Source organism: Ylistrum balloti, unplaced genomic scaffold (assembly GCF_031769215.1).
Source record: "Ylistrum balloti isolate Yb309-2 unplaced genomic scaffold, AGI_CSIRO_Ybal_v1 Utg370814, whole genome shotgun sequence".
NCBI classification, from domain to species: domain Eukaryota; kingdom Metazoa; phylum Mollusca; class Bivalvia; order Pectinida; family Pectinidae; genus Ylistrum; species Ylistrum balloti.
The window spans coordinates 436,466-448,910 of record NW_026782471.1 but is presented as its reverse complement, the minus strand read 5'-3'; the positions used below and the strand labels follow the sequence as shown (position 1 = coordinate 448,910).

The window sequence follows — 12,445 nt, the reverse complement described above, 5'->3', positions numbered from 1 at the left end:
GCATTCCTTGACAGTTCCAACATGTCGGGAAACATTAAATGGAATGTAAATTTCAACAGTCCTTATATTGTGTTGGTTCTGTGAAAATCATAACAAAGATTGGTCGAGACAAATTCACTTTCAGACTAGAGGTTGGTGTGCGAACTTGTTTGAGCTACCTTAACTGTCAACATTGTAAGAAATTTCTTTGAAATCCGATAACAATGATGCAAATGGTATCGCGATGACAGAGAGAAATGTTAAAGGACGGACGGATGGACGGACGTCAAAACGAACACAGGGTAAACTTAACACAGGCAGACGAAAGCGTCTCTAGTGAAGAAAGCAGAGAGCTTGTAAGGACAAGTCAAGTCGATATTGTGTATTTCAGATTTATATATCACAATTACTTCAGCGTAAATATCCGAAAGCGATAACGTATACAAAAATAAGTTTGGTTCACATTGGTGCCGATGATGCAGTTTTAAAACATAAATTTTCTGGAATATTGTAAATTAGATTATTTCTAGTCTAGGATATCAATTTCCGATGACAATGACATGGAAAGGACCCGTTACGTGATCAATTTGTGAAACCTGTTGGAGCCTTTATGGCCAATCACAGGAGAAGGGTTTTCACAGTCATAAAATAAAACCTAAATCCTACAAAATAAAGAATAAATGAAGTAGGACATGTACTGGATGCAAAAAGTTAAGGATCCTAAATATTTTCCCGCCATTAACATTACGTCATCTTGTCACTCCTTGACCACTGTTTTAGCACCATAGTATCCACAACAACTTTTCAGTAACGATTTGTCCGTTCCACCTACAGTAAACGTGCAGCATTATATTATGTGACACAGAGTTAAAATAAAAAATGTCAATTGTGGTTTTATTGAAGTTATTGGCCCTAATGTCAAATCAGTCAACAAACTGCGTGTTTCTTCTCAATTTCCTGTCATTTTGCATCCTGTTTTGAACATTTGTTAACATGAACCGTCGGGATGCTGCATGCAGGACACTTTTATGTGTCACAGAGTGTCATTTCTCAATTATGGAATCGATTCCAGATGACAGGAAAAAGTTACCGAAAGACTTCGATCGGGTAGATCACGGTGTACGACAGCCCGCCAGGATCGTTATTTAAGCACTCTTGCTAAGGGAAATCGGTTACTTAGCTCCAGTTGGTTAAATAACGACTTCCGTCAAGTAATGGAAGAATAATTTCTGCACAAACAGTGAAGAGCGTACTTCACAGTTCTGGATTACTCGCCCACACGCCGTCACCGTATAGCTGGGTAATGCTGAGCAGCTGACCATGTGAATTGGCGACTGCGTCAGTGGCAGCCTACTCTTCTACGGATGAGTCCAGGCTTTGTGTGAACTTTCATGAGGAAAGGAGGCGTGTTTCACGTGGGGCTGGTGAGAGGTATGCTGCATCACTGTGCAGACCGTTTCGGTGGAGGCCCAATAATGGTTTTGAGCAGGGATGAGTTTTACTGGTCGGACTGATATGTAAGTGATTGAAGGCGGTAGCCTTACAGGTTAATGGTATTTGTAGGACTCTTGTCTGGTCTAGTCTGTCAACCAACCTTAACCTGATCGAGCATGCGTGGGACATGTTACAACAACGCATTACCGATCGTCCACGGCTCCTTGTCAATCGACTGGAGCTTGCTGATGTCCCTCGTCAAGATGGCCACTAATTCCACAAACGGTTATACGGCGCCTGATTCGCAGCATATCAAGCCGATGTCGTGCCCTTATCAGGGACAATGGAGGACACAATCACAATTGTTGCTAAAACCACACAGGCATTTTAGATCTTTAACGCCATTGGGGCCGTTAACTTTGTTTTAGGAGTAGAATTGAAGTTCTTATAAAAAAAAAACATTAGAATATTTGAGTGTGACGTTTCGATCATCACACGGTTACCTTTCATCAAACAATTGACCAGTGTGATGCGTGCTAGCACGTTCGTACTTGGTGTACGAGATGACAAGGAATCGACCATTTTTTCAGTTGTACAATAATCTTATGTACATTAAGGTCGAAAGTAGTGTGACGAAATAGTAAACATATCATAGCCAAAAATACACAGGATGGTAACAATATACTGTAGTCGATTCGGCAACGTTCTAAGGCCTGGGTCATAGATGTGCAGGAGTCTGTGCCCCCTCAATGTCTATCCAAGAACAACAGCTGTGTTAATATTAATTCAACAATAGTTCACATATATATGTACTTGGTAAGTAATGGTAGGTGTGGGCAATCAGTTAATATATAAATATTCTCTGTTTTATCATCATATATTTTTTTAATTTTCTGTTTACAAGAATGAATTCAATTCCCAAGTAACAACACGTCGATCATCCCACCGCTGACACCAATTTTGTAACGTAGGACGAGCGTCGAGTAGTTACCAGGGAGAAGAAAACAATGCAAATATTCAATTAACAATTTATTTACAACACAAACGAACCACACACACATATCACCCGGTTTCACACAAATACAGAAATACACTACAAAGTTCCAATATGCAGACGATCACAGTCACTGGTCCCACAGAGGAAACGTCTACAAATACTGGTTTCCACAGAGGAACGTCTAAAAATACTGGTTTCTCTGTCCAGAACCCAACGGCGGCGACTCTCTAGTTGCAACGCTTGCGACCTGTCCTGGTGTTCCACATAGTTGGCTGACCTAACTGTACCAAGGTCCTGGTGCCGTCACTTAATAGTGAACGAGATGCACATAGCTCGCGATGTCCTCAAGGTCTGTCTTGGCGTTCTAGTAAGTTGGCTGACCTTACTGTCAAAAGGTCCTGGTGCCGTCACTTACTAGTAACTGACCCTGGCTTAGGTACTTCTAAAGCTGAGGTTGTGACCGTCACATGGAGCACAGTCTATAATCTGTGCCTGTTTATCCTACATAGCCGCTATTGCCAATCGAATCGGGTAAATAACCAGCAAACAACAGTTTGGGAATTCACGCGACTGCCATGAATTCCCACTCACCTGGTCACACAACAAGATACGGTGGCCCGACAGGAACGACGAAAACACCGAACATACACAAACAATAAATATATACATACGACGTGACAATGAGACTTATTCGCTGGTCATCGCCTTATAGTCGCAAATTCATTGACAATTTTTCCAATATGTACGGAAAGAATCATGTGAGCGAAATTAAGGAAAAACGTCGTGAAACTTTTGTACAATTACTGACTGCTGCAGTAGCAAAAACCAATGTTGTTGTTTAAAATTTAAAACCACAATTTCACTCTGATGTAGCCTTAAGCATTTTCCACATTAATATGCAATATTTTCCCGAGATGAAATAGAAAATGCGTCATTTCAATTAGAATGAGAACTTAACGAAACTATGTTTTCCTAGTTGTGTGGAGTTGATAAGAGTCCCTAGAGACTAGGTAAACAGTAGGTTTAATTAGTGATGGTAACAGAATTAAGATTGTGTAATGAAATGATGAACACAGGATAAAAACCAAATTTTATTCATTGAAGTCTTTAAAAGTGATCATATACGTTCGAATTTACGACGTTGATGCAGAATATATAAAAAATTAGCAACAATATCCTTTTTATACGTTTTATAAGTAGTCTTTGAACGAAAATGTTTCGTGTACTTTTGATGGAACACATTTAGGAATTTACAAAGGTAATCTCGCGTATTCACGTTTTTGAAAGGAAATCTCGCGTGATCTCGTTCTTTTATCAGATCTTTGTTGGTGTTTTTTTTCACTTACCGCAAATTAACACTATTGAAAAACTGTATCAGTGAAAATCAGCACGCGGAACCAGACCTGAAAGCTATGTTACAGTGATCTGTCAACCGTAAACTTCACGAACCGTACATGTATAGTATGGTTATATATCTTTTGTCCATCAACCGTTAACTTTACAATCGTGCGGAATCATACATGTACATAGATAACGAAACTATATAACACTGGTTTGTCAACCACAAACATCACAACCACATGGAACCACGCTTGTACCCTGACCTGGTCTATCTAACACTGGTTTGTCAGCCATAAACATCACAACCACATGGAACCACGCTTGTACCCTGACCTGGTCTATCTAACACTGGTTTGTTAGCCATAAACATCACAACCACATGGAACCACGCTTGTACCCTGACCTGGTCTATCTAACACTGGTTTGTCAGCCATAAACATCACAATCACATAGAACCACAATGACTTGAACTTTCGCCTGAATATTAGAGGTCTGTCTTCAATAACTGTGTTATTGTTTCAACCAAGGCGTTGATAAGTATTTGGATAGAGAGTATTTAAAAATGCTGATTGTTTAAGGAATGACATTTTTTAAAGTATATCGTTCATCGTGTGAAGTTGTGCGATCCCACAACTGTATGAAAGGCCAGACTCGTCACGATGCTTATATACTCACAGGATGAGAAGGTAAGACAGGCAAACGTTCATATAAAGTTAGGGAGTAAGTGGTCAGCAAGCTTGGCTGTAGAGGATGCAGAAACCAGGGTCAGACACAAAGAAGGTATACTGTGGAAAACAGGGTCTGTGAACACCGTGCAGACAACAATGGAAAACAGGCAGACTCTACAGAGACAAGGGTACTGGTACAGCGTGAGTTCACAGTTCAGGTAGAAGACGAAAGGAGGAAAACAGACGGATTAGGCTACCAGAGCGCGTGTCCAAGATGGAATATAGAAGAGAAGCGACTATCTTGGAACGCTTTCTGGCGATTTTCATCTTTTCAGCTGAATTTCCTTCTGTGCTCTGCTTACGAAGTCTTACCATCACCGGCCAATCTTAATACGTGAGGACTGGTACAATACCCGGTATGTGCACTGTGTGGCAAGAATGGAACGTTAGAACATCTGCTGACAAGCTGTCAGACGGTATTAATTCAGGGCCGTTAGACGTAAAGACATAACGAAGTACGACGTGACCTTGCAGATGCACTGGAACGGGAAAGGAAAGAAAGCAAACAGAAGGTTTGTACCATCAACTTTGTAAAGGAAGGTTAGAGTACATCAACGCCTGGAATCAACATGAAACAAGGTCGTTTGGAAATGACTTATCTCAGACCAGACATTGTACTGTGTTCTAAGGAGAGGAAGAAGATACTGGTAGAGTTTGACTTTGTCGTGGGAGGAGAGAGGTGGACAAGCCAATGAGAGGATACATGGCAAGTACGAGGACCTGTTGACATAGTGCCTGGAGCAGGGATGGCAGACATGAAACTTCTTTGTGGAAGTTGGGTGTAGGGTTTCCCCAGCACCATCAGCGTGGATAATGTTCAGCGCTCTAGTAATGATGGGGAAGGAGAAGAAAGGAGCATTACAGAGGCTCGCCCATGCAGCCAAACACTTGCCTCTAGTCGGATGAAGAGAGGTTCCAGTAACTACGGAATACTGCCAATGGGGAGCCCAGAATGGCATTTTGGTGTTGTTGCTGCTGCTGTTGTTGTTGTTGTTGTTGCTGTTGTTGTTGATTTTGTTGCTGCTGCTGTTGTTGTTGTTGCTGCTGCTGTTGTTGTTTTTGTTGCTGCTGCTGTTGTTGTTGTTACTGCTGATGCTGCTGTTGCTGTTGTTGTTGTTTTTGCTGCTGCTGCTGTTGTTGTTGTTGCTGCTGATGCTGCTGTTGCTGTTGTTGTTGTTGTTTTTGTTGTTACACTCATTGCTTTTTTTAAATTTGGGCTCATCAGTTTCTAGGCTATTTTTTCTGTACTTTTTCTTCAGACTTCAAACGTGCTTTTGGAAAACTTTATACTACAATTACAATCTGTATCATTTATTTTAATATTTGTGTATAGAATACATGTTTGTAACCGTGTCTACGTCAATTTGAATGCAAAACTTGTTAGGTAAAAAATGTCGGATATATTCAAATCAAATTTCGACGAATGTGACAGGAACTGATGTTTTGTTCTCATAACATATTAACAAAGTCATTCGATTGAAAGAAAGAGAGAAATGCCAAAAGGGACATGAATTAAGACGAATTTAAAATCTGGGTTTGAAATTGATTTCCTTTTGTTATAGTCATAATACAAAATGATTCCAAATTTAAAAACTGTTACAGTTTTCGTTGTTATCCATTTATTCAATCATATTTTAATTACGTATTTCCGTCATGCCTTTAAATTGTTGGGGGTTCTGTCCGCGAAGTATTAACAGAACAATTAATGTACGTTGTCAATGTTTAACTAAAGAAGCATACACGTTTTTGTTATAACGAAAACAATCCTTGTGCCGTTACAAAAACAATCCTTGTGCCGTTACGAAAACAATCCTTGTTGTAACAAACACAATCCTAGTTCACCGAAAGCAACCGGTTTTTTTTTAACGAAAACAATTCCCGTAATAACGAAAACAATCTTCGTTATCACGGAAACAGCCCTTGTTATAAGGGAAATAATCATTGTTATTTAAATTATACATGTGCGTAGATAGCAAGCGAATTTCAAGATACAAACTAATTCTGCAGAAAACTGCAAAGGAGGATGAGAAAAAGAGAAAATTTCGCTTCAGAAATATTCCAGACTCACACAAATTTTTAAGACAAATTTTCAATTTAGTGTCTGCAGTTTGAAATGAAAATGAAAATCTGACACAAATATACATGCATTTATGGGAACCTGCAGTATGTTCCTAGTTTCGTTTTAGAACTGGGGATTAGAAACTTGGAACTTCAGGATCTCTGCGTTCCGCTATCAATTATCGTAGTAAGTAGTGAGCTATGTCAGTGTTTTACTAATTTATTTTGACCTGGTCTGCTTAGTGCTTTGAAAGAAGAATCGGTAATTCAAACAAAAAATCTTTTGAAACATAACAGACAGTTTTATCTGAGAAATATTTTCATAATAATAAAAAATCTAAACGTGAAGTTTGTGCAGTTTTATACGAGTAACAGATCCGGAATCTATACCTTACAGCTACGGAAATTAGTCTGTCCGTTTTCCATTTGTGTTGATTGATAACTACTGTATGGATTAGGTGTTATTTGACATGTAAGTCCAGGACATCCCACGGAGGTGACATCAGTCGATCACATGTCACGGTAGTTACGGTAATGTTATCATTTGTGTAATAGTATTTTTGATGCTAAACGTAACGTAGTCGTACATTTTCAGACGAGAATATTGAGTCTCAACATCTCATTTTTAAAATAAATTACCTGATTCTATAGCTGACAGATTAGTTATGTCATTACCGCGAATAAATATTTGTCTTAGAGGGTTTAAGGCCAGTGATGTTGTCCATGGCAACTACGTGTCGTTTAATGAATTCATACCATGCCGGGTCCTGACATCTATAAATAATAATGTCGAGCTATTGAAGGCGTCGCTAGATATTTACATAGTGTACCTAGCTACCGCAATGGACAAGATAGCAGAACAATAACTTCATGCCACTCGATCTGTCAAGCATGACAAAATACAAAAAAATCCACTGAATACAAGACAATGATTTCATAATCCCTGATGGATTACTTTCTACTTTGGTATCAATATATTTTTAAAATGTACATAAATTAAACAGGAAATAGATTTAAATGATTATTATTATAAAAAGCGTTTTGATAGACAGAGCGGTTTTTGTACACCCTGAAAACAAATTGAATAATCAGCTTTGAAACAATAAATGGAAAAATATACAAGCAACCTAATTAGAATTATCGACCAAATTGTTTACAAGGAAAGAAAACAGTCCTTGACATGTGTCATTTATTTACTGTATAATACACACCCTTTACTCCAAAAACCCGATATTGTGTACAACAGTAAATATCTGATATCTTAACAACAAATGTTAAATAGACACGTGTCATTTATATACTGTATAATACATGTTTACTAAAAAAAAAACACGATATTTATGAAAAAAATAAATCAAAAGTTATTCGGAAAATATTGTTTAAACATTCCATTTCCTTAGAGATGCTTCCTAAAGCAGTAAAAAGTTGCTTTGTTTTAATAGAACATGGATAATATGTTAAAGGTAGTTACGTATATATTTCAACGAAATTGTTTATTGGTGATACGATTAAATTGATTGGTTTAGTTTGTGGTTTAGTGATTGAGTTAGAACAGAGTTAACAATATGAAAAAGAAAGCTAAGTCTGACTTTTTTATAATCTCAAATCAGGTGTTTATACATCGAAAAATGAAAACCCTCCTGCTTTCCGACCAATTCTCAACAGTTTTTCTCATCTCCTGTAAGCTCTATTCCTCCTTTAGAATACGTTATTGGTGTCTTGAATACTTATTTCACTTCTATATCCTCTACTAACGATTATAATGTCACCTTACCACACTTCCTTAGAAAATGTTCAAACTCACTTTCCAGAATTGTCAGACACGAAAAAGAAGTCTTTGATATTTTATCCATTCTTGATATAGGAAAGGCTGTTGGTCTAATGAGACAATGATGTTTTTTAAAAGTATCGATCTGGATTCTACCAAGTTCACTCCACGTCTACCAGTTAATAGAACTGTATCATAATATTGTCTCTACTGTTGATAATAATGAATACTCTTGTGTTGTTTTTGTGACTTGTCAAAAGCTTTTTACAAAATGGCATAAAAACCTTTGTTCAAACTACTTCAGTATGGAATAGGAGGAAGGCTTCTGTCCTGCCTGGACAATTATTTAAGTAACAGAAAACAATCTGTTTTGTATGAAAATAACGCTACAACTTTAAAGAATGTCACAGCAGAGGTTCATCAGGGTTCTGTACTGAGGTCGTTGGTTTAGCTGATCCCGTGCGAACATTTGTCAGGCTATTTGCTGATGATTCCACTGATGAAACTGTCTGCCAATTTAAATGAAATCGAGCAAACATTGAATCAGGGTTTGCACTGTCTTCAAACTTGATCTGATCAATAACAAATGCAGTTCAATTCTGAACTGAAGAATTCAAGACTGAAGCAGTTATCTTCTCTTCTAAACATATCCCGGTTAAGCCTAATTTGGTATGCAAGGGTTAGCCGATTGAGTTCAACGACTCACATCGTGAGTTAGGAGTAATTCCTAGTAATTATTGCAATTGGGGAGACCACATCAACCAGTTGATCAAATCTTCTTCACAAAAAGTAAATGCTTTGAAAAAAACTGAAGTATAAAATAGATCAGTATACTCTCAATTCTATATATGTATCATTTATACGATCTGTGCTTGAATATACCTCGTGTGTTTTGGATGGATGTTCGGAACACTTGTCCGACTCCCTAGAAAAGGTTCAGTTAGAAGCAGCTAGAATCGTCTCTGGCCTCACATCCATTGCTTCTCGTGACTCTTTATATACTGAAACAGGCTGAAATCCACTCAAACAGAAGAGAGGAATCAAAGCTTACCACATTCTACAAAATATATAACAAAAACGTCCCTCTATACTTAGAAAACTTGACACTATCTAATAGGCATGACTTAAATTTAGACAATTCTACTAAATCGGATTTATCTCTAAAAACTTACTATCCCACATACACTCTTCATTTCCTGATTGTTTACATTCCGGTTATACCTTATAATGTTATACATGGCCCCATCAGACACTACTGCAGTGACTGGCGTTCAGATTTATATAGGGTGGTATTCCCCGAATTGTCCGTGTGGCAATGGTATTGAAGACGCAAGTTTCCTTACATGTTCATAAATATCTTATTATAGACGCATATTGTTTGATACCTTGTATGAATTAGAAATATATTTTAATGTAGAAACTATCTTTCGGGGCGACAATGATTTTATTCATATGAAACTAATTGTAGTATTGTTAGATCTGTTCAAAAGTTTACAAAAACAAAGCATTTTAATACTACTTGATTCTGAACTGTCATAGTCGACACTGAATTGATATCTATATCATCTCTTTTTCTCTTCTTTCTGTCCTATCTTCTCATCTTTTCCTTCTTTTGACAACATGATTTAAATTTACCATTGTAAATTTACGAATTACATATCTTAATGTTAATAGTATAAATATGTGTCATGCGCAGTGTATTAATTATTTGTAATTTTTTAAGGAGTTATTAAGTTGCTAGAACTTATCTGTGATCCATTTATCTGTTACTGATTATAAAACATATTTCAATCAGTTACAAGTTGATTCATGGTTTAGTCAACTTATCAAGTATTTACGTAGTTTATTTTTAAGTGACGTAGTTGTGTTACTTTTTAAACTGGTTACGTGGTTGAGTAAATTTGTTAATGAAGTAACGTGGCTCACATAAATGGCATGGTTCAGTTAATAGTGAACCCTGTCGTACACATATGGTTCCTTACACTAAATATGTCATATAACAGGCCCTACGGATCTTTTTTAATGCATTTGATGAGGTTTCCCTCTATGTGCTGTAAATAACACCAACTTAATCTTCAACACCTAAACTTTATTGTTACACAAAATGTTCCTTTCATTGTTTTCACTGATAAATTTCTGACAATTTCAACAAAACGAAAAGTTGATTATGTGATACAGGAGGCATGATACGTAATACAAAAATAATGCAGCTCTATAAACACGATCAAAATAGGATTTGTCTTTTTTTTCTTCTTTTTTTTTTTTTTTTTTGTGAAAATGTATGTCGAAATTCCAGTTAATTAGAACAACATGTGATTTGTAAACAAAATACGAGGTACCCAGTTTGTAATAACATACTAGTGTAAAATTGGACAAATCAGATTTACATGTACATTGCGATTGTTCTTCTTTTCAGGATCGGCCAGTGTCCTCCTGTTTGAACCAAGCTTTGTTAGCGACTGGACAACGATAGAGACACAAGCTTCAACAGAAGTCAAATTCACGCATGATTTCGGAGAGCTTCCGGTCAAAGTAGTTGCGGAACTGAAACTTAACATCAATGGAGAAGATCTAATCTTCAACGCATTGGGAAGTGCTCAAATTGATGACGACAGTTATCAGGGAACATTGTATGGAGGCATTATTTGTCTGTACAACGAAGATTTGATTCACGTCTTTGCCCCAAAGTCTGCGAGCAACCCGATTGGTCGGCTAGCATATGTAGGTAAGTATATTTAAGATAATATTAGAACGCAATGATGATATATTTCTGAAGAGACAGGGTTGATATGAAATTGGCACTGCCTAATAGCGAGTGCTTTATGTTCAATACTATAAGATGTATATTTAGCAAACAACAGGAACGCTCCTGCTTGCACTTAGATAATTGTTGTTTTTTTTTTTTTATTTTCTCTAACGATATCCTTCAATACTACAATATTTGTCAATTTGATCCCACATTGAATACACGACGCACGTGGTAATGTTCACAGGGGCAGACAATGACAGTTCTTATCCTTCTTAGTAAAACCTTTTCTCTGTTTCATTTTGTTTCCAAGCGTATCGTTTCATGTCTTACATGCAGTGTGTCCCGCTTTAATCCTGATAAGTTAAATTCTCCGACGAGTTTTCCCGTTATGGGTTTCAAATTTCAATACATGTGTTTGTTACGTATACGTTTCTGTGAATTAGTTTAACCTTCTGGCAAGTTTTTTCCCTCAAAATTGATTTGACGTATATTTTATAGGTCATGATGATATTTTTACCACTCGACAGGCATGAAGTTCCCTTTCTATGTTTGCCACAAAAACTTCCTTGTCGTACAAGCTGTCTAAGGCTGGAAGCATATATTTCATTTCAGAACATTTTATTGTCTTGATGTCGATGACAAATGAAATTGGGCAACAGGCAGAGCCTGAAACAAGTACACAGACACATCAATCAAAATTAAAGATATTAAATAATAATGATAGCATTCCAGGAATAAGAATTTAGAATATAGATTCAGATGAATAATTATCTAACAGAAATGTAAGGCAAGCATTACCATCATTTATATTATAGTGTTAGAAAGTAGTAAGATTAGATAGGTAATATAATTATATATAACAAGATGGAGTCTAAGTTTGTCATTTGATCACGACACAGGCTGCAGGTTCAAACAGTCCATATACCCACAATCCTGAGCCGAGTCCGTAAAATTTGACAGGCAGACCAAACTTAACATAACAGATTCAAATTACAAATAGAAAAAAATGTATATATAAGTATACTAAGGCTAAAACAGGCGACCGGTATCAGTTATGAATCTCTGAACCAAATCAAGAATAGATTTATTTATATTTGCATCAGGAGTATGAGATCCTTTAAGAAATGCATTAGTGGTAAGAGGTATAGAATCACTATGTGTAGAAAGAGAATTAAGGAGGAGTTGTCTTTGAATAGTAAAGAAGGGACAATGGAAAAAGAAGTTAGTAAGATCTTCAACTGGGTGGCCGCAAGTACAGGCAGGGTTGTCATTAAGTTGGAATTAAATAAGTCAAAATTCAGATTACTTGCAGAGTTTCGTAGTTGACACAAGATTATGTTTGGCTTTCTGTGACCGTAATATTTAAAAGTATCAGTGCATTGTAAAAGAGG

The 12,445-nt window shown here is 37.0% G+C and overlaps 1 protein-coding gene across 1 annotated transcript in view; it reads left to right on the top strand.

Moving 5' to 3' along the window:
• Window positions 1–4,410: 4,410 nt before the first annotated feature.
• Window positions 4,411–12,445, top strand: part of LOC132558705 (uncharacterized) — a 39,474-nt gene continuing 31,439 nt past the window's right edge. Inside the window, exons 1-2 of the mRNA XM_060223300.1 lie at window positions 4,411–4,531; window positions 10,722–11,030. Of these exons, the coding sequence (XP_060079283.1) occupies window positions 4,411–4,531; window positions 10,722–11,030 (430 nt within the window). The remainder of the gene's footprint in view (window positions 4,532–10,721; window positions 11,031–12,445) is intronic.